The 23,916-nt window shown below is 41.1% G+C and overlaps 2 protein-coding genes across 2 annotated transcripts in view; both read right to left on the reverse strand.

The window, feature by feature from the left end:
* Positions 1-4,361, reverse strand: part of helz (helicase with zinc finger) — a 112,738-nt gene extending 108,377 nt beyond the window's left edge. The window contains exon 1 of the mRNA XM_079730923.1: positions 4,252-4,361. The gene's annotated coding sequence lies outside the window, so the exon portion shown is untranslated. The remainder of the gene's footprint in view (positions 1-4,251) is intronic.
* A 459-nt stretch (positions 4,362-4,820) lies between these two features.
* On the reverse strand, positions 4,821-13,542 carry psmd12 (proteasome 26S subunit, non-ATPase 12). The gene is made up of 11 exons (XM_079728828.1): positions 13,321-13,542; positions 12,938-12,997; positions 12,505-12,633; positions 11,951-12,058; positions 10,968-11,072; positions 10,089-10,238; positions 9,583-9,717; positions 9,253-9,365; positions 8,099-8,273; positions 7,842-7,919; positions 4,821-5,472 (listed from the first exon to the last, which is right to left on the reverse strand). The coding sequence occupies exons 1-11, from the start codon at positions 13,453-13,455 to the stop codon at positions 5,263-5,265; spliced, it is 1,398 nt and encodes a 465-aa protein (XP_079584954.1). The 5' UTR covers positions 13,456-13,542; the 3' UTR covers positions 4,821-5,262.
* Between the last annotated feature and the right edge of the window lie 10,374 nt (positions 13,543-23,916).

The following is a 23,916-nucleotide window of genomic DNA, read 5'->3' on the forward strand; positions in this document are numbered from 1 at the left end:
GGCTACTTGCCTAAACGAAAAATTAACTTCATGGTGTGTCTTTTTACAATTCATTTGTAACCAGCATTCGTAGTGTTGATCAGCAGAGAAATAGTCCACCAAAGTTGTGACTCGCTTAGAAACCAAAGACGCCGGGGCTGTCATTAGAGGCAAAAAATCCTTTGTTTTCCTTGACTAAGCAACGGTGACTCAGATATAAATTCACCGCCAGAAGTTGTGAAGGGCCCATGCAAGTGAAGGGAGCGTTCCACGGCATTGAGAAGAGCCGTGTAATAAAAAGCAATAGTGTTGCCTGTTTGAAACATACGTAACCCGCACAGAGGAGACGTTCCCTCCAGGGCCGATGCTATCGGGGGAAACACCCTTCACTTTGACTGGCAGTGGGTCTGCTTATAGGTCGGAATATGGTCGGACTGAAGCGGCCACCGTTTCTTGACAGGCTGGGTACTTTATTCTTACACACAACCGGACTTGTTCATTACGTCACTAAACTGACACGCACGCTACCGCTCGCTCTCCTCGCTCGTACACTGACTCGCTGACGTCAAACACAAGTACACTGCCAGTGATATGCATGTGATACTTTCTCGTGCTCACAAGATACTTTCTCGTGAGCACGAGAAAAATTAAAAACATTTTTTTTACCCCAAGTCCCTTTACGGGTTCCGTACTCTCTACCACCATGTGTTTATTCAAAGTTAGTTGTGATGCGTAACGTGGGTGGGAGAACACTGCGTACATGTAAGGGGCGGGATTGAGCAGCTGAACATGGCTTGTAGGCTCAGAGATCAGCGGTCGGCCTTATAAAATATCGCTCGCAAGGCAACATCAAAATAATATATAATATACCGGTATGGCGATATTGTCTCAACTACATATCTCTTTCAAAAATATACCGGTATAAATTTTACTACCGGTATATCGCCAAGCCCTAGAACCGGTGCGTCTTTAGTTGCAATACAGCCTGCTAGACAAAAGCTACCGCTGTCTGATGACAGAGCAGCTCCCTTTCTGTATTAAAACTCCTACCAACTTCATTGGGCTACTGCCCTCTATCCTAATTACTCTAAGACAGACTTTTAAAAATGCTTCAAAACACAAAACATGACCATAAAAAACAAGGAGGTCCCCTTTCCTTTGCAACTGTAAACCCACTGTGGTAGTACTAGAGTGATGACTCTGCCCTGCTAGACCATTGGAGAAGGAAGCCAAAGGGCCTCAGCCTGATTCAAATGTGTGTCACGGTGTATATCAGCCATCTTGGCATCCCTATTACGAGGCACACCAAAGAGATGCATTTGTAACTGTAGCTCACAACCAAGCCCACGTGCATTCAGAACACACAACACTGACGCTGTATCATGGTGGGAGGGACAGGCAGCGCCGCAACAGCCTAGTGTTCTAGCCCCAGCAGGACTGGCAACTCAACGCCAGGGCATTTAAAGACACTATCAAATAAAAATGTACTTTAAATCGGTAGCTCATTGTCAGTCATATAAACATCCCATTCAACAAAGTACACATCAGCTAATGCTGATGTTTTACATCCAATCCGCGTAACTCCCCATTGCTGATCAGATGTTACATTAACTTGTCCGTGCCGGCAGCCTTCACATTCAAAACAATAATTGAAAAATTATTGGTTTCCACTCAACCCTCAAATTTGCCACTCAACCCTCAAATTTGCCACAGGCTTACAAAATTGGCCAGCATTTCCCCTTTCCACAATCCAATGAATTCCTGATGGATCAAGTCATATTTCTGTTTTGCCATTATCGATTTTGATTGGATAATAACAAAACGATAGGATTAGGATAGGCTCTGAATGCCATTTCAAGTTGTCTTGAATAAGCAGCAAGCCGCTGCTTGAGAAAACAGGGTTCTCCACACTGAGGCCCCGTCGACACGGAGCCGAAACGGGCAAAAGCGATCCGGTTTCGTTTTATGTGGTTCAGGAATATCTCTGTAAAGGCGAAGTCATTGCGAAACCGCATCGAGCTGTAGAAACACTGTAGTAAACAGCCTGCGCGCTGTATACAAACATTCAGTCACGAGGAGATTCAACATTTTAAATTGAGCAGAAATACTTTTTAATGTACAGTTAGTAATTAAATTTATCAAGGGGCTTTATTTAAAGCTACAAAAAGAATACAAATAAAATATTAAATAAAGAATTCAATGCAACTCTGACGTCCCCAGGCTGGTGGGGGGCTAATGACGTCATCGTTTGCGTTTCAGGCACCCACACGAATCCTAACATGAAACTGCATAGGTCTGGATAGATTTGAAACCACCTCCGGGGGTGGTTTCAGAAATGTGCGGTTTTGGGCACCGGATTCGCCGGCTCCGTCTGGACGGTCGGCCGAAACGCAAAAGACTTATGCGGTTTCACCAAAAAATCGGCTCTGTGTGGACGGGGCCTGAGATTAAGGCCCGCGGAATCCCATGTCCTTCCAGGTGCGAGTCGTGCCACCCACGGTACAAGGCGTGTCCGCCGCAATGCGGGCTTACCCGGTGGAGCCAAGGTCGCAGAAACTCAACTTTCCAAAGAAGCAACTCAACTTCTGGTCCCAGTGACAATCTCAAATGGGGTAAAAGCTTCAAATACTTGAAATACTTCAGCACACATACATGGCATTATCCAGATAGATAGGATTCAATCTAAAATGAAATTACAAAGCAACAGATTTTGCTCATACACCAAAACATTGATGAGACGTGAGTTTGTGAGACAGAGCTACACACAGCTTTAGAGACAGTACAGTCGTTCCATGAAACACAGATTTTTGGTAAAAATATTGATGCTTACGTTTTGATGAAATCTTTTGATGAAGACTTGAATAGTATATTACACTATTGTCTCATTTCCACATCATCCCTAATCATACACAGCTGATAGCCATTTTTTTCACTTGTTTGACATTTAAAGTGTGAATTTTTGCAATTGTATCATCTGAAGTAAATCCTATTAGTGAGACCAATCAAATCAGATCCAGCGGTCTTTGCAAGCTCGTATGTTTGGTTGACAAAGACAAGAAAGAAATTTGAAGTTCAACCATGACACTTAATTAAATGGAGGAACACAATATTACTGCTCTGAAATATTAAATTGTGAGCAAGAATCACTCAATTTAGAGTACTCTATAAAGACTAATATGTCTTCTGATGAAAAACAGTGAGTAATGTGCTCTGCAATATTTAAATCAATTTCATATAAAATTTGAACTTTTGGTTCAAATATTAAGAGTGCAGTATCTCCATTCTTGATATTACTTTAAAATTGTATACATTACAGGGAGTTGATCATTCCCAGACGGAAGGGAATATAAGACACAAAGCCTGCTTACATGTTTAAAAATATATGAATTAACATTACCATAGTAACTTGCATAACTTATCAAAAAGGATTGTGTGACTGTGGATCTTTGCTGGGATATAATGTACCATTTGATGTCATAACAAGGGGTGAAACTCAGTCATATCACCGTGTTGTTAATGGGTTCTGTCCAAGGAATGGGATACCAGAAAGGATTTGATGTGGCGAGGTAACTCCTAAGCTTACTAGAAAACAAAACGAGGTATTAGTAGTAGACTGAACAATACCAGATAACGTCATAGAGTTCAGGGCCCTGGTGAAGAGAGCACAACATAAACAACCGTGTGTACAGCCAGTACTGCACTGGTGCATCCAGTGAGATCCTTTAGGAGGCTCATCCACCAGATCTACTTGGTTTTCTCCGTCAGACTGTTTTAAATTCTGCAACAAAAAAAAGAATGTTTTTCCTGACGCTTGTCCCAAAGCTGAGTAAAGAAGCTGTGTTCGGCTGGTCCACTTCCCTGCCTTCTGCAACACACCGACCCCGTTACAAACAGACAGAGTCAGTACCACGGCAGACATGAGTCGGTACCACGGCCAAACCGAGGCCCACGACCCGCTGGGACCACCGGGGGGCTGCTGGGTCACAACAGGGCCTTTCCCGACACCGAACTGGCAGAATCACAACAAGAATAGCTGGCTAGCTTGTTAGCTTTAGCTAGCAATTTGGCTAGGCTAGCAAGCTAAATGGGTTCGGGCCTGAACATTTGGCACGGTTTTAAGAGTCATATAATTTATCAGACATCGTATTATTAAGTACGGGGCGATTTAGTATATTCGCTATTCTCATAACATTTTACGGACATAATTCCTTTCACCGTACTTGCATCGAAAACGACAACTGAAAGGCCTGAAAAAGGGAAGTGTACACTCACCTAGCCTTACTTTCTACGCCATCTTGGATCCACTTGTCAGTCCATCGCAGAGCACGGCGGGACCGCGCGCCTCGTGAAGGTTGAGGGGGTACGCGTGCGCGCGTGCATACACAACGTTCATCCGTAGTGCGCGTAGACGCGTGACAGAGAAACCTGGGCCCGTATGGGTAAAAGATCAATCTAAGTTTATCTTACTGGGATTTGGGAATGACATACGGAGCCGGGTTTTGGGATTCCCACTGAGTTATTCATTGCATTATTTGTTGACTAGCAGTTTGAATAAAAATAGTTCCTGTGCAACACCAATAGATGCCCCCACCCCAGCCTGCATAACAGAGCAAGGTGCGTATGTATGTTCTACACCAAGGCCTTTATAGAAGGTTTTAGAACCATAAATAAACTGATAGCCAATCTGTTTTTTGATTTTGTTTAACATCACCACTTGTGATTATGTAGGTGGTTAGCTCAAAATATCATATCAAAGATATGTTATCCCCTTCCATAAATGAGCTGTAAGAAAAGTCAAGTATACAAAGTAAAGTAGATGAATAAATCAGGCAACACCTAAGTGCAGAGGAAAATGTCCACTAAACATATAGTTTAATGTTATTTCAAAGTAGACATTAAAAATAAAACTTTATGCCATTCTTTGTTACAGCAAGTTGCAACGAGGCTCAACCATCAAAAACACCAACATGAAGACCTTTGTTATACCTAAAGGAGGAAGCCATGTTGAGCTGCCAAAGGTCAAGACAGGTCATCCTCTCTGGGGTTAATGGTGACATGGGGGGGCTGGGTGTGGATGTGGACAAGGTATAGCGCTACGGGATGCTAGTTATTCCGGAAATTAACTTGGAAATTAACTTTTTTCAGCATACACCGTCCAACATCTGACTGCTTTTATTTTTTGTTTTGTTTTTTACAAATACCCAAAAAAAAGAAATATCAGTAGGGACATGAACAATGTTAACCCCAAAAAAAAAAATACAGATGCAACATGGGCTTTGTGGTTCACTGAAGGTTATGGATCATCTCCTCCTTGGCGATGAGATGGGTGGTCTTATTGACCAGCGACATGAGCGAGTTGAGCTTGTGGGACCAGTCGTTGAGCAGGTCGTTGGGGTCCTTGGGCCTCTGGAAGTTGATGATGCCGGCCAGACGGTCCACCTTGGCATAGATGGTCTTGTTCACCACCAGGGAGGAGAGGAACTCCTCAGACTCCTACAGGGCACACAAAGACAGACAGACAGAGATGGACGGACACAGACGGACGGAGACAAACGGACATAAGCAGAGAAAAGGTTTAGGGGGGGTATATCTGAACTTTGGAGTACTTTATATATGGAGTCGTAAAACACAACTGCTTTGCTCCACAGGGAATATAATTCAACTAGGAGTAAACATATAACCCCAAAACAGAATAAATCCTAAAAATAGAGAAAATAGGTGTTCACAAACATGAACTTAGACTATCTATACCATAAAAATATAGACACTGTTCTGAAGGTTTGCATATGTTCATATTGTTGTCCCTTTGGTTGCATATAAGGGCAATTTATAGTTCATACTTGCAGGGATTGAACGTTTATTTTGTTTGTTGTGTGGGGTCATGCTGTACTGGTTGATTTTATGTTAATGGGGTATTGTATTACTCATTTCTTTTGTTTGCCTTTTTGTTGTGTCAGTTTGGTCCATGCGACGGGTTTGGGCATGTTGTGTATTTGTTTGTGATGAGACCTATCTGCGCGGAGTGATTTAGTCTACCGGTGATACGGTCACTCGCGCAGTCAACTAGTCAGTCTCGCGTAGTCGGCCACTTGCAAAGGGTTTTTTGCTAGCATCCTGCGGTTGGAGGCTGCGCGGTGCGGACGTGGAGTCGAGGGCTGTAGCGGGTTGGAAGATTTGTGTGTTTTGTGCTGTCGGCAGCACGGTGTATCGGCAGACGAAGGTGCGTTTGCCGTCCGTTCGCCCGTTAGTGTTTATCGCGGTGAAGAGCGCTATCCAGGAGCACGCGCTCGCGGCCCAGTCGCCAGAGGGACCCAGGAAGAGGCTGGTCTCCCTCGATCCAGACGAGGTTCGTGAGGCGGGTTCAAACCCCCCTACCAGGCAGAACCGCCGATCTTCACCCCATCTACAAGGGAGGTGTCCCCCCTCTCCAACGCCCCCCTTTGTATCCGGCAGTTTCGACTCACCCCCTTTCCCCTCCCCCACTCCACGTGCACCAACGATCCAGCGGCGCCGCACTACGAGCACGAGGACATTTGTTAGGCCCACCGAGGGGCCTCAGGTCGGACTGTCTGTGTGGGTGCGGGCTGTGTGATTGGGTTAAAGGGAGGGTACAGCATTGGGGAGGTAGAGTGTGAGTGTGTATTGAAGTGTTTATATGGCAATGTGTTCAATGTGTATCTCTAGGGCAGTTTATTGTCTGTATTAACAAGTAGTTTTGGTCTCCTCTCACTCTTAGTTAAATACGTACACAGGTTTATTATATTATTTGGTTATAAATTCCTTGAGTCAGATTACATCCCTTTGGGAATTATACAGTCCTTTATAGGCTCCGGTACTTTATTTAGTACAGACACGTAGCCAAGTATAACTTGATCAGAGCCCCAACTACCACAGGACACCCAGGTCATGTCCTCTGAGGTAACCTTCCATAGTACAATGTAACCAAAGAAGGATAAACAGGTCCACTGCTGATGAGAGGGGGCTGTTACATTCAGCTTGTTGTTACTCTCCTCTGTCCAATGGCTTCATCCCGGCTAAATACTGATTCTTATAGGCGGACTCTTCCAAATAAAGAACTGGTGACGTAATGATGCATTTCCTTCTTTAGTAAACGTTTTTACACTGCCAAATATGCCCATCTTATGCCCGCCGTGGTCCGTGCGTTTACACTGGCCAAGGTAATATACCGGCTTGATTTCGCACCCCAATTTACCCTCTCGGACCCTACACATATTGGTGGTTTCATTTTGATGTAAATGCCATTAGACGGCTTCGCGGTTTAAGGGGCAGGACTTGGGAAGAGGCGTTGCTGCATTGTCTCTACAACAGCGATATCAACATTAGTAGTTCTAACTGGAGAGACGGTAAAATCCGCAAGCTGCGGACCTTCATGGGAGAGAAGGTGATGCAGTCGCATTTAACGAAGTTGGGAAAAGATGGTGCGTTCTACAAGAAAGTACTAGAGGAACTTTAGATTCTTGCATGATAGTGTCTTGAATCATAAAAAATATAAACATTCGGAGTATGCAAATTATTCTGAAGAGGTCTACTCTCCATGCGTAGCCCCGCCTACTCCAACAAACCAAGAAAGCCGGCTCCTAGACGAAGGGGGATTTTACCCTCGGTTTTACACAGGCAAGACAGCGGCTTGGCATGCCAAGCCGCGACCGTACCGGCTTGCCATTGTAAAGCGGATCATTTGATGGTGATTTTTAAGCCATCGACGACCTGGCTTTTTAAACTCAAATCATTCCCAATAAATAAAAACTCATTAGCCAAAAAGTAGTGATATGAAACTATATAAACAAACAAATTCATCTTCATTCAATCGCAGTAGTGCTGAAAAGTCCCAGTTTGCTTACGTCTATGGAGAGGTCAAGGAGGTTTGCCATGCGCTTCATTGATATCCTGGTGTAGTACTTGGCCATTATTCTAATATTCTGTTGGAGAAAGGAACAGGAAACATTGAAGATCTCCATTTGGAATTTCATACATCTTTTAAATGTCTTCTTTCTATTAAAGCTTCAGTGCTTGTGAGCAACATGTGTCTGTCACCAGTCCATCATATGGTAAACAATGTAAAACGATGTCCTTGTAGGGGGCTAGAGGATGAACTCACATGCTCCACCACGCGGTTCTTCAGGTCCTTCCACCTCTTCTCGCCCTCCTCCAGGCTGCAGAAGACGTCGGTGGCGGGGCTGTCGGGGGAGCCCTCCCTGAGCTCCTTGCCGTAGTCCTCCACCAGCGAGGCCCAGCGCATCAGCTCCAGGGTGGTGAACTGCTTCAGCAGGTCCCTGCAACACCACCATCACAACACTCCACACGTCAATCACATACATCATAGAGGACATTTCCACATTCAGATGGACCTGCAAGTATATTTGATTGTGTAGTCACATCCTCGCGCTTGTTTCAAACAATGCGCAAACCCTGAGAAAGCCAATCTTTTCCCGGTAACGCCCAGTTACATTTAGTTGCCTGTCAAAGGCATCATATGCATACTGTTTCAATGTGGACTCATACGATGTGCTGCCACTCTGCCTCTGTATTACAGATCTCATTGACTTTGCATGGGACGCTCTCGAAATGCATTGTGGGTCCGTCCGTTCTGTCGGCTCCGTTGCCTGCGTCAAAAAGATTTCAACCTTTCAGGCAGCAACAGATCCGTCAGCCAATCAGATCGCGTTATGCAAATATACTACTGTTACACTACTTGGACTCTGTCCAGTGAAATCGCCCTTTGTGATACAACCCGGGAAAACACATGGAAATGTCATAATGCCAGCCGGCAGTGGGGGATTAAAAAATGCTACCCATTCAATCCTACTTCTCTCGTTTAAAAATGGATACGTTGCGGGCTAGCAGAGAAAATGATTCTGCCGAGATATGATTAATGGAAGAAGTCAGCATGAACCACTTGCTCGATAGAAAGCAGTAGGCATGCAAGAACTAGTTTAGAACGGCTATATTAAAGTTTGAACAAACCCGAGTACCCAAGTTATTTTACATTATTTAGCCCGATGGAAGAAGTATTTTGGCTTCTTCAAAGTCCTGCCCTGCAAGGCGCTTACCGTCAACACAGAGGACAGAGGACATATGCAACGGCTGAAAGAGGACACAAGCTTGAGTAAACGCTGACTACCCCTGCAGCTCAGATCATAAACGAGGATCCGGTATCCATCTCTGGGCGAGCACCACAAGAGCCTGTTCTCGTGTGGTTAACGGCAAAACAAAGAATGCTTGTGTTGCTCAGGGGTCTTTAAAACAGCATACCTGTATTTGGGAAGCTCTTCCAATTTCTTGTCGGTGTTGATTCTGTGCACGAGGTCCGACTGCTCGTTGTCATAAGGCGCTAGGATGACGTACAATACGACACTCTTCAGGGCCTGGTACGAAGTTAAAGTATGGTCAGAGGGGGACCTTAATGATGTGGTGTTGAGCACCAGTTGTTGCAACTATTAAACAATTATACGTCTCAAGAGAATCATTGTATGTAAAAAATGTAGAATCCCAAACCAAGTACTAACCCTTTGTGAGGGTCTTCTTTCACTGATCCCTCATTGGGAGGGTTGTGTGAGCGCTACATAAATGTGTGTTTTCTACCTGCTGCCACTTGGCATTGTCCTCCAGAATGCAGGGTGTGTCGTAGATGGCCCGGAAGTGTTTGCAGATGGACAGGTAGGATCCCTCGTGCTGGTCCACCTGAATCATCAGGTTGTAATACTTCAGCTTCAGCTCCTGGTAAACAAAGAGGCCAAACAGTGACTAGGCAGTAGAGGAGTTTTACTGAGGCAGGATCAATCGGTCAACAGTAGAAGGTCGTCTTGATTGATTGTAGTTCTGTCCAATTGCATCCAGAGGCATTTTCGTCAGTGACCGTTAATAACCCCTTGGAAATAGAAAATTAACTGAAAAGTTCCAGACTAAAAATGCATTTGCGAATTGGTCTGGCAATGTCAGGCTAAGGATCACCCCACTGTGCTAAACTTTAATATTGATGTGAAGTTTTGCATGTTATGTAGTGCATCCTGTTTCATGCAGAGCGTTACCCTAAAACTTCTGTACCAAAGTCATTAACTGGAGCCAGTAATAAGCCTGACGTAACATACCTCAGAGCCCTCTTCTTGGAAGAACTTGGTGTTTATCTTTTTGCTGATGATCTGGGTGCGGATGTAATCCTTGACCGCGATGCACAGCCTCATCTGCTCCAGGATGAACTCCACCTTCTCCTTCTTCTCCATAGAGCCATAGGTCTCCACCTAGCCAGGGGACACGCAAGTTCAGACAAACAACAGGACACATAACGGTATGAAACTGGTCATTAGGTCAACTCTCCTTCACCAGAACCTTTAGACAACTCTAAACTAAACGTTCTCTAGTTCAACACAACAGCCGCTCCTCTCTCTGACTCTTATTCTGGTTTACAGTGTTCTCTTCTTGCAACAACTCAACTCTAAATATAAAAATAGTATTTTTCTGTATAGATCCTTTCCATGTTAGAAAATAAATCAGAACCAGGTTTCGATTACATTCCTAATCATTGTTGTCAGCATTAGTTATTTTGACCAAAAATGGCGTTGAAATAGGGTCCAGTTTGAATAGCCCTGAAGGTCTCCTTTAAATTCCTACCCGGGTTTACCCAAGTCACCTTTTCCAATCGGATGAATCTGTTCAATTCTCAGGCCAGATTCCTTCTTACATTTCAGACTCAATGAGAGGGAGCCTTAGGGACTAGCACTTTTTGTATCCGTATCCTAATAGTCTTCAACTCTCCCAGTCCAAGCTATAAAGTGCCTTTAAGTCAGAGTCTGTCAAAAGGGTGACATGAGACACGGCTGACGATGAAGGTTTGACCAATTTGTCACACTATGAAATACAGACTTATAGGCACAATGGACAGGGCACACTGTGAGCGGGACACCCGATGTGCCAAGCATCTCATATGATGCCTTTAACCCCTAGTCCCCTGTTCTCTCCCCCTCTCCTACCTGCAGCTCCTGGAGGATGGAGGCCGCCTCCTTCACGTCTCCGCTCTGCTCCTTGATGTTGGCTAAGGTCTTGGTCAGCCTGGCCCGCTCGATCTCTACGTAGATCTGAAAAGACATGACCCTTTAGTTGTGCATTTCTGGGAGCCGTAAAGCTGCATCTTAAAAGGGGGGACATCATGCTTTTTCGACTTTTCCCTTTGCTTTAGACTGTTATATGACATCTGTATACATGTTTAACGTCTGCTAAAGTCCGAGCAGGGGGAGTATTCACGCCCACCGTGGACACCCCTCAATAATGCCTTGTTTCCACCAAGCAGTGTGGCAAGGTGCGGCTCGGAGCAGGACAGCTCAGTTACACTAAAACACCTTGGCATAAAAAAATCCCCCTTCGTCTAGGAGCCGGCTTTCTTGGTTTGTTGGAGTAGGCGGGGCTACGCATGGAGAGTAGACCTCTTCAGAACAGGATGGTGTCCGACTGCAGTCGGCGGTGCAGAAGTCACGACTCCCAGCTACCCGCAATGTTTACAACTTCTCGGGGGTGTGAAATTTCTGACGCACAAGCAAAGCGTTTGACCAAACACACCAGACTGGACTACTCGGAATGGGGGCCTTAAAGCGACATGATACAAATCAGACTGTTAATTTAAGATGCTGAATTTGGTTTTGCTAAAATGAACATTGAGATTAATAAGGGGTATTTTTAACATACAGGCATGTATAACCCTAACCCTTTTCTAGTAGTACCCCCAAATGATATGGGACCTTTAATTTACCTTTAGGTTGAAAAATTAATAAGCTAAGGACCAGAGTAGCCAAGGCCACATATCAATACATGCCATATTCCCCACCATGGTAGTCGATTCTCCTTCATCGGCCAGCATTAGATATTTCCATGCTAATGTTAATGTAGGATAGACTGCAGTTTCAGACATTTTCACCTCAAGAAAAGGAAGCAGAAAGTTATATTGAAAACCAACACCCACCTTGCCAGCCGTCACGGTGCGCAGAGTGTCGATGAGCCGCAGTTTGATGGCGAGGTCGCTCACTTCGTCCACGTACTTGTAACATTCTTGAACCATCTTAGCAACAGCCTGTCAAAGCCCCAAAAAAACAAGACTCAAGAAGAGTCTTCATAAGCCTTCACGTCTGAGGTGGCTCATTGCTATCAGAAAGAGGAAGAGCTAGAACATCGTCCTTGCAAAGTTGAATCTAATATAGAATGGCTAAATTGACTAACACTTGAATGGAACCCACTCAAAGTAATCTAACTCTTCATTCAGAAGCAGCAGATATCAATTCAGAGGCAGCAGACATTCATTCTGAGGCAGCAGATATTCTATAGTATTCACATTTCAAAAAGACAGAAATGGATCAACACAGGAACTTGGCAACACGGCAGCTGAACTTAGTGATTTGAGTTCCGGTGATTTATGCCAAAACTTCTTCAGAATACATCCAAAAGTCTGCAGCATAAAAACAATGACCAGTAAAACACCAAATGGAGTAAAGGACTGCAGGAGTGGAGACAGTATCAGACCTGTTTGAGCTGACTCCTCCTCTTGGAGAGCAGCATGATGTTCTCATTCAGGGCGTCCCAGTCCTTGGCGTCGTGACACATCTGAACCACGGCCACCAGGATCCTGGACGTTGACACCATGTCTGATGCCTAAATACATGAGAAAAAAAAATTATATTGATATATATATATATATATATATATATATATATATATATATATATATATATATATATATATATATCTTTTGAATGGCTTAATAGAAGCAGGCTGGAGTTTCTACTAGCCTATTTCTACCAAGCATTTGTCCTGTCCCTCGCCTCATTTAACATGTTTAAACATAGATGTGCAGCAGGGCTTGGATTATTGTGAACCATTATCGATTATTTTTGTATTCTTGAAGCAACAATTGAAGAACAGAGGGCTGATTGAATGTTACGTAGATATACCGTACCGTCCTGGTCTGCTTCTCCAGGGACAGCAGGCCCTCCACGGCCTCCTGCAGCTTCCCCTCCTGGGACACACAACACACCGCTAATTCATAGGCTCATATCGAGGAATGCATATATTTCAAGTTTTAATGTATCATCAACGATCACATATATTCGGCCCATTACCTTGACAGCTAGCATTGAAGCTAGTCGAAGTTAGCATTAGCTCGAAGCTAATGCTGTCGGCGTGCTAGAGAGCCGTCTGAGGGAGCAGACCAAGGGCCGAGGAATACACTCCCCAACCGGTCAACCTTATCTGAGTTAGTCTCTCGATTTATAAACGAACCACCATGCTAGAACCAGTGTTGACGGAGACAACCATGGCCGCCAGCATGACTCAGCCTACCTTAGCCATCCTCTGGCACTCAGGGATCCGCTGGTCCACCGTGGAGCTGTAGTCCACCTCCATCTTCACCATCTTCCCGTCCGATCTCTCTGCTCTCTCCGCTCGATCATCGGTCGTGTTTGCCATATTTGTCATTGATAATTACTGCTTAGATACGCTATCACATCTGCTACGAACAACAGATCCTGTACTATTGTGCTTGTCACAGAGAGACGGCCGGGATCTGGCCAATCACAAGCGAGCTGTGAGAGCTGTCCGCGGCGCCTGTAGGACCAGAACCTCACAAGTGAGGTTTTCGAGGGTAACTGGTCATTAGTCGGAAACATTCGGAAATTGCCGGAAACATTTCCCAGGCAGGACAATAGAGGGATTATCAGTCTACATTGCTCTACGTCACTCCCCGCTCTACGCTAATACTTTAATAATTATGCTTTTTCTTATTCGTATTGCATGCTTATTAAGTGTATACTCTGTTTGAGTTCATCTCCCTCAAAAAGTAGTCCCCTTTAATTACGATCGATCTAACATATTTTTGACACCTCGAAGGGCATAATCCCGCTTATACCATGGTCACTTGCCAAAGAAAAGAAATTAAGGTCATTCATTTTTATGTTCATGCATTTACAATCAAGTTTTTCACATAAATAGGACGGACCGTAGCTAGGACTTGGCAACGGGAGGAATTCTAGGCGGCTAATCTATGGGCCAGAGAACTAACGTTATGGATTGTACATATTTATAATTTGTCCCAGCCTTTATACCACAGATACTCCTTAAATAACCCTTTTGTAAGCAAAGTAACACGTTTTCATTGAACGGAACAGAAATATCAACTGTTCTAGTTTTTAAGCGTGCAAAATGCTTTTCAGAGCGAGAGAATCACTTTTTGACCGACAACGTGATTCTGACCTTAAAATGTTGATATTGCTCAAAACGAATGGAATTCACTTCCAAATGGTGGTTTATGCTTAAATAACCCATTTGTAAGCAAAGTAACACGTTTTCATTGAACGGAACAGAAATATCAACTGTTCTAGTTTTTATGCGTGCAAAATGCTTTTCAGAGCGAGAGAATCACTATTTGACCAACAACGTGATTCTGACCTTAAAATGTTGATATTGCTAAAAACCAATTGATCTCGCTTCCAAATGGTCGTGTATTGCTTAAATAACCCTTTTGTAAGCAAAATAACACCTTTGTATTGAACGGAACAGAAATATCAACTGTTCTAGTTTTTATGCGTGCAAAATGCTTTTCACAGCAAGAGAAGCACTTTTCGACCGACAATGTGATTCTGACCTTACAATGTTGATATTGCTCAAAACTAACGGACTTCACTTCCAAATGGTCGTGTATTGCTTAAATAACCCTTTTGTAAGCAAAATAACACGTTTGAATTGAACGGAACAGAAATATCAACTGTTCTAGTTTTTATGCGTGCAAAATGCTTTTCAGAAAGAGAGAATCACTTTTTGACCAACAACGTGATTCTGACCTTACAATGTTGATATTGCTAAAAAAAACAATGGACTTCACTTCCAAATGGTCGTGTATTGCTTAAATAACCCTTTTGTAAGCAAAATAACACGTTGGCATTGAACGGAACAGAAATATCAACTGTTCTAGTTTTTATGTGTGTAAAATGCTTTTCAGAGCGAGAGAATCACTTTTTGACCAACAACGTAATTCTGACCTTACAATGTTGATGTTGCTAAAAACGAATGAAATTCACTTCCAAATGGTGGTTCATGCTTAAATAACCCATTTGTAAGCAAAGTAACACGTTTCATTGAACGGAACAGAAATATCAACTGTTCTTGTTTTTATGCGTGCAAAATGCTTTTCAGAGCGAGAGAATCACTTTTTGACCAACAACGTGATTCTGACCTTACAATGTTGATATTGCTAAAAAACCAATGGACTTCACTTACAAATGGTCGTGTATTGCTTAAATAACCCTTTTGTAAGCAGAATAACACGTTTGCATTGAACGGAACAGAAATATCAACTGTTCTAGTTTTTATGTGTGCAAAATGCTTTTCAGAGCGAGAGAATCACTTTTTGACCAACAACGTGATTCTGACCTTACAATGTTGATATTGCTCAAAACGAATGGAATTCACTCCGAAATGGAGGTTTATGCTTAAATAAGCCTTTTGTAAGCATAATAACACGTTTGCATTGAAAGGAACAGAACTATTCACTTTTCTAGTTTTTATGTGTGCAAAATGCTTTTCAGAGCGAGAGAATCACTTTTTGACCAACAACGTGATTCTGACCTTACAATGTTGATATTGCTAAAAACGAATGGAATTCACTTCCAAATGGTCGTGTGTTGCTTAAATAACCCTTTTGTAAGCAAAATAACACGTTTGCATTGAACGGAACAGAAATATCAACTGTTCTAGTTTTTATGCGTGCAAAATGCTTTTCAGAGCGAAAGAATCACTTTTTGACCAACAACGTGATTCTGACCTTACAATGTTGATATTGCTAAAAAAACAATGGACTTCACTTCCAAATGGTCGTGTATTGCTTAAATAACCCTTTTGTAAGCATAATAACACGTTTGCATTGAACGGAACAGAAATATCAACTGTTCTAGTTTTTATGTGTGCAAAATGCTTTTCAGAGCGAGAGAATCACCTTTTGACCAACAACGTGATTCTGACCTTACAATGTTGATATTGCTCAAAACGAATGGAATTCACCTCCAAATGGTGGTTTATGCTTAAATAAGCCTTTTGTAAGCATAATAACACGTTTGCATTGAAAGGAACAGAACTATTCACTTTTCTAGTTTTTATGTGTCCAAAATGCTTTTCAGAGCGAGAGAATCACTTTTCGACCAACAATGTGATTCTGACCTTACAATGTTGATTTTGCTCAAAACTAATGGACTTCACTTCCAAATGGTCGTGCATTGCTTAAATAACCCTTTTGTAAGCATAATAACACGTTTGCATTGAACGGAACAGAAATATCAACTGTTCTAGTTTTTATGCATGCAAAATGCTTTTCCGAGCGAGAGAATCACTTTTTGACCAACAACGTGATTCTGACCTTACAATGTTGATATTCCTAAAAACCAATGGACTTCACTTCCAAATGGTCGTGTATTGCTTAAATAACCCTTTTGTATGCAAAATAACAGGTTTCCATTGAACGGAACAGAAATATCAACTGTTCTTGTTTTTATGTGTGCAAAATGCTTTTCAGAGCGAGAGAATCACTTTTCGACCAACAACGTGATTCTGACCTTACAATGTTGATATTGCTCAAAACGAATGGAATTCACTTCCAAAAGGTGGTTTATGCTGAAATAACCCATTTGTAAGCATGATAACACGTTTGCATTGAACGGAACAGAAATATACACTGTTCTAGTTTTATGTGTGCAAAATGCTTTTCAGAGCGAGAGAATCACTTTTCGACCAACAATGTGATTCTGACCTTACAATGTTGATATTGCTCAAAACTAATGGACTTCACTTCCAAATGGTCTTGTATTGCTTAATTAACCCTTTTGTAAGCATAATAACACGTTTGCATTGAACGGAACAGAAATATCAACTGTTCTAGTTTTTATGTGTGCAAAATGCTTTTCAGAGCGAGAGAATCACTTTTTGACCAACAACGTGATTCTGACCTTACAATGTTGATATTGCTCAAAACTAGTGGACATCGCTTCCAAATGGTCGTGTATTGCTTAAATAACCCTTTTGTAAGCAAAATAACACGTTGGCATTGAACGGAACAGAAATATCAACTGTTCTAGTTTTTATGTGTGCAAAATGCTTTTCAGAGCGAGAGAATCACTTTTTGACCAACAACGTGATTCTGACCTTACAATGTTGATATTACTCAAAACGAATGGAATTCACTTCCAAATGGTGGTTTATGCTTAAATAACCCATTTGTAAGCAAAGTAACACGTTTTCATTGAACGAAACAGAAATATCAACTGTTCTAGTTTGTATGCGTGCAAAATGCTTTTCAGAGCGAGAGAATCACTTTTTGACCAACAACGTGATTCTGACCTTAAAATGTTGATATTGCTAAAAACCAATGGACCTCGCTTCCAAATGGTCGTGTATTGCTTAAATAACCCTTTTGTAAGCAAAATAACACGTTTGCATTGAACGGAACAGAAATATCAACTTGTAGTTTTTATGTGTGCAAAATGCTTTTAAGAGCGAGAGAATCACTTTATGAACAACAACGTGATTCTGAACTTACAATGTTGATATTGCTCAAAACGAGTGGAATTCACTTCCAAATGGTCGTGTATTGCTTAAATAACCCTTTTGTATGCAAAATAACACGTTGGCATTGAACGGAACAGAAATATCAACTGTTCTAGTTTTTATGTGTGCAAAATGCTTTTCAGAGCGAGAGAATCACTTTTTGACCAACAACGTGATTCTGACCTTACAATGTTGATATTACTCAAAACGAATGGAATTCACTTCCAAATGGTGGTTTATGCTTAAATAACCCATTTGTAAGCAAAGTAACACGTTTTCATTGAACGAAACAGAAATATCAACTGTTCTAGTTTGTATGCGTGCAAAATGCTTTTCAGAGCGAGAGAATCACTTTTTGACCAACAACGTGATTCTGACCTTAAAATGTTGATATTGCTAAAAACCAATGGACCTCGCTTCCAAATGGTCGTGTATTGCTTAAATAACCCTTTTGTAAGCAAAATAACACGTTTGCATTGAACGGAACAGAAATATCAACTGTTCTAGTTTTTATGCGTGCAAAATGCATTTCAGAGTAAGAGAAGCACTTTTCGACCGACAATGTGATTCTGACCTTACAATGTTGATATTGCTCAAAACGAATGGAATTCACTCCGAAATGGAGGTTTATGCTTAAATAAGCCTTTTGTAAGCATAATAACACGTTTGCATTGAAAGGAACAGAACTATTCACTTTTCTAGTTTTTATGTGTGCAAAATGCTTTTCAGAGCGAGAGAATCACTTTTTGACCAACAACGTGATTCTGACCTTACAATGTTGATATTGCTAAAAACGAATGGAATTCACTTCCAAATGGTCGTGTGTTGCTTAAATAACCCTTTTGTAAGCAAAATAACACGTTTGCATTGAACGGAACAGAAATATCAACTGTTCTAGTTTTTATGCGTGCAAAATGCTTTTCAGAGCGAAAGAATCACTTTTTGACCAACAACGTGATTCTGACCTTACAATGTTGATATTTCTAAAAAAAACAATGGACTTCACTTCCAAATGGTCGTGTATTGCTTAAATAACCCTTTTGTAAGCATAATAACACGTTTGCATTGAACGGAACAGAAATATCAACTGTTCTAGTTTTTATGTGTGCAAAATGCTTTTCAGAGCGAGAGAATCACCTTTTGACCAACAACGTGATTCTGACCTTACAATGTTGATATTGCTCAAAACGAATGGAATTCACCTCCAAATGGTGGTTTATGCTTAAATAAGCCTTTTGTAAGCATAATAACACGTTTGCATTGAAAGGAACAGAACTATTCACTTTTCTAGTTTTTATGTGTCCAAAATGCTTTTCAGAGCGAGAGAATCACTTTTCGACCAACAATGTGATTCTGACCTTACAATGTTGATTTTGCTCAAAACTAATGGACTTCACTTCCAAATGGTCGTGCATTGCTTAAATAACCCTTTTGTAAGCATAATAACACGTTTGCATTGAACGGAACAGAAATATCAACTGTTCTAGTTTTTATGCATGCAAAATGCTTTTCCGAGCGAGAGAATCACTTTTTGACCAACAACGTGATTCTGACCTTACAATGTTGATATTCCTAAAAACCAATGGACTTCACTTCCAAATGGTCGTGTATTGCTTAAATAACCCTTTTGTATGCAAAATAACACGTTTCCATTGAACGGAACAGAAATATCAACTGTTCTTGTTTTTATGTGTGCAAAATGCTTTTCAGAGCGAGAGAATCACTTTTCGACCAACAACGTGATTCTGACCTTACAATGTTGATATTGCACAAAACTAATGGACTTCACTTCCAAATGGTCGTGTATTGCTTAAATAACCCTTTTGTATGCAAAATAACACGTTTCCATTGAACGGAACAGAAATATCAACTGTTCTAGTTTTTATGTGTGCAAAATGCTTTTCAGAGCGAGAGAATCACTTTTCGACCAACAACGTGATTCTGACCTTACAATGTTGATATTGCTCAAAACGAATGGAATTCACTTCCAAAAGGTGGTTTATGCTGAAATAACCCATTTGTAAGCATGATAACACGTTTGCATTGAACGGAACAGAAATATACACTGTTCTAGTTTTTATGTGTGCAAAATGCTTTTCAGAGCGAGAGAATCACTTTTCGACCAACAATGTGATTCTGACCTTACAATGTTGATATTGCTCAAAACTAATGGACTTCACTTCCAAATGGTCGTGTATTGCTTAATTAACCCTTTTGTAAGCATAATAACACGTTGGCATTGAACGGAACAGAAATATCAACTGTTCTAGTTTTTATGTGTGCAAAATGCTTTTCAGAGCGAGAGAATCACTTTTTGACCAACAACGTGATTCTGACCTTACAATGTTGATATTGCTCAAAACTAATGGACATCGCTTCCAAATGGTCGTGTATTGCTTAAATAACCCTTTTGTAAGCAAAATAACACGTTGGCATTGAACGGAACAGAAATATCAACTGTTCTAGTTTTTATGTGTGCAAAATGCTTTTCAGAGCGAGAGAATCACTTTTTGACCAACAACGTGATTCTGACCTTACAATGTTGATATTGCTCAAAACTAGTGGACATCGCTTCCAAATGGTCGTGTATTGCTTAAATAACCCTTTTGTAAGCAAAATAACACGTTGGCATTGAACGGAACAGAAATATCAACTGTTCTAGTTTTTATGTGTGCAAAATGCTTTTCAGAGCGAGAGAATCACTTTTTGACCAACAACGTGATTCTGACCTTACAATGTTGATATTACTCAAAACGAATGGAATTCACTTCCAAATGGTGGTTTATGCTTAAATAACCCATTTGTAAGCAAAGTAACACGTTTTCATTGAACGAAACAGAAATATCAACTGTTCTAGTTTGTATGCGTGCAAAATGCTTTTCAGAGCGAGAGAATCACTTTTTGACCAACAACGTGATTCTGACCTTAAAATGTTGATATTGCTAAAAACCAATGGACCTCGCTTCCAAATGGTCGTGTATTGCTTAAATAACCCTTTTGTAAGCAAAATAACACGTTTGCATTGAACGGAACAGAAATATCAACTTGTAGTTTTTATGTGTGCAAAATGCTTTTAAGAGCGAGAGAATCACTTTATGAACAACAACGTGATTCTGACCTTACAATGTTGATATTGCTCAAAACGAGTGGAATTCACTTCCAAATGGTCGTGTATTGCTTAAATAACCCTTTTGTATGCAAAATAACACGTTGGCATTGAACGGAACAGAAATATCAACTGTTCTAGTTTTTATGTGTGCAAAATGCTTTTCAGAGCGAGAGAATCACTTTTTGACCAACAACGTGATTCTGACCTTACAATGTTGATATTACTCAAAACGAATGGAATTCACTTCCAAATGGTGGTTTATGCTTAAATAACCCATTTGTAAGCAAAGTAACACGTTTTCATTGAACGAAACAGAAATATCAACTGTTCTAGTTTGTATGCGTGCAAAATGCTTTTCAGAGCGAGAGAATCACTTTTTGACCAACAACGTGATTCTGACCTTAAAATGTTGATATTGCTAAAAACCAATGGACCTCGCTTCCAAATGGTCGTGTATTGCTTAAATAACCCTTTTGTAAGCAAAATAACACGTTTGCATTGAACGGAACAGAAATATCAACTGTTCTAGTTTTTATGCGTGCAAAATGCATTTCAGAGTAAGAGAAGCACTTTTCGACCGACAATGTGATTCTGACCTTACAATGTTGATATTGCACAAAACTAATGGACTTCACTTCCAAATGGTCGTGTATTGCTTAAATAACCCTTTTGTAAGCAAAATAACACGTTTGCATTGAACGGAATAGAAATATCAACTTGTAGTTTTTATGTGTGCAAAATGCTTTTCAGAGCGAGAGAATCACTTTATGACCAACAACGTGATTCTGACCTTACAATGTTGATATTGCTCAAAACGAATGGAATTCACTTCCAAAAGGTGGTTTATGCTGAAATAACCCATTTGTAAGCATGATAACACGTTTGCATTGAACGGAACAGAAATATACACTGTTCTAGTTTTTATGTGTGCAAAAGGCTTTTCAGAGCGAGAGAATCACTTTTCGACCAACAATGTGATTCTGACCTTACAATGTTGATATTGCTCAAAACTAATGGACTTCACTTCCAAATGGTCGTGTATTGCTTAATTAACCCTTTTGTAAGCATAATAACACGTTTGCATTGAACGGAACAGAAATATCAACTGTTCTAGTTTTTATGTGTGCAAAATGCTTTTCAGAGCGAGAGAATCACTTTTTGACCAACAACGTGATTCTGACCTTACAATGTTGATATTGCTCAAAACTAATGGACATCGCTTCCAAATGGTCGTGTATTGCTTAAATAACCCTTTTGTAAGCAAAATAACACGTTGGCATTGAACGGAACAGAAATATCAACTGTTCTAGTTTTTATGTGTGCAAAATGCTTTTCAGAGCGAGAGAATCACTTTTTGACCAACAACGTGATTCTGACCTTACAATGTTGATATTACTAAAAACCAATGGACCTCGCTTCCAAATGGTCGTGTATTGCTTAAATAACCCTTTTGTAAGCAAAATAACACGTTTGCATTGAACGGAACAGAAATATCAACTGTTCTAGTTTTTATGCGTGCAAAATGCATTTCAGAGCAAGAGAAGCACTTTTCGACCGACAATGTGATTCTGACCTTACAATGTTGATATTGCACAAAACTAATGGACTTCACTTCCAAATGGTCGTGTATTGCTTAAATAACCCTTTTGTAAGCAAAATAACACGTTTGCATTGAACGGAACAGAAATATCAACTGTTCTAGTTTTTATGTGTGCAAAATGCTTTTCAGAGCGAGAGAATCACTTTTCGACCAACAACGTGATTCTGACCTTACAATGTTGATATTGCTCAAAACGAATGGAATTCACTTCCAAAAGGTGGTTTATGCTGAAATAACCCATTTGTAAGCATGATAACACGTTTGCATTGAACGGAACAGAAATATACACTGTTCTAGTTTTTATGTGTGCAAAATGCTTTTCAGAGCGAGAGAATCACTTTTCGACCAACAATGTGATTCTGACCTTACAATGTTGATATTGCTCAAAACTAATGGACTTCACTTCCAAATGGTCGTGTATTGCTTAATTAACCCTTTTGTAAGCATAATAACACGTTTGCATTGAACGGAACAGAAATATCAACTGTTCTAGTTTTTATGTGTGCAAAATGCTTTTCAGAGCGAGAGAATCACTTTTTGACCAACAACGTGATTCTGACCTTACAATGTTGATATTGCTCAAAACTAATGGACATCGCTTCCAAATGGTCGTGTATTGCTTAAATAACCCTTTTGTAAGTGTTGGGAAAAACGGTCTGTCTAGTTACTGGACCAGATGAAATGAGACGGAGAGGTAATAAAGTCTATCGGCACGAGGACCTTGGATTTATTAAGTAAAGTGGCAACGGTTATACAGAGTCATAAGCGTGAGAAATCGAATATGTCTAAGTCCCTAATCAGCGCTGATGGTTCGTCCGGAGCTTCGCCTCCGTGGAAGGTCTGCTTCAGAAGAAGGTGAAGAGTCCCAGAGTGATACAGTCTTATGCTGTATCTCCTCGTGATGAGGTGTGTGCGTTTGAGATGTGTGTGGTTCTGTGTGTTTTTACTTGACCTTGGTTCCCAGGCACTAGTGTATGCATGTATATCTTCTTGTGTTCCTCCTTACGGGGGAGAGCTTCAGAGCATCACCTGTTGTGGTCCTCCCATCCTTGAGGATGACTGGTGCATTGTCTGAGTGTCTACCATCTGCCGGGAGGAGATATGCAACCCGGTATCACGCCATTGCGTGCTCCTGCGCACGAACGTTAATCTATTGAAGCGTGTTCCCGAGCACGATAGTCCGACTTTTTGCGTGTTACACAAAACGAAATGTAAACCAATGCATTCTGAATGGGAGTGTTCTAAGACAATTAACGTTCTCCACAAAACGCTACGAGAGAGAGAGAAAGAGAGAGCGGGAGGGACAGAGAGAGAGAGAGAGAGCGAGAGAGAGGCTTCAGAAAGGGTGTGCGCAGATAGTACAGTGCACCCTAGTTATGTTTATGCCAAAACCTATATATATAATTAGGCTATAATTATATTATTTAGCGTGTAATGAGACAATCTATAGCCAAATTGTCGAAGATGCCCGAGAATCTTTCGGGATATCAGCATGGGAAATCGGCGAATCAGACCCATGAATCTATTGTAGCGACCCTGGGACAGTTAAATAGTTTGTGTGTTATGTGTTACATTATATTTCGTTGTCCGTTATGCCAGTTGTTCTATGTGCATGTATTGTAATGTTATTCTTGTCAAA

This window comes from Pollachius pollachius, assembly GCF_949987615.1.
Source record: "Pollachius pollachius genome assembly, chromosome: 2".
Classification (NCBI taxonomy): Eukaryota; Metazoa; Chordata; class Actinopteri; order Gadiformes; family Gadidae; genus Pollachius; species Pollachius pollachius.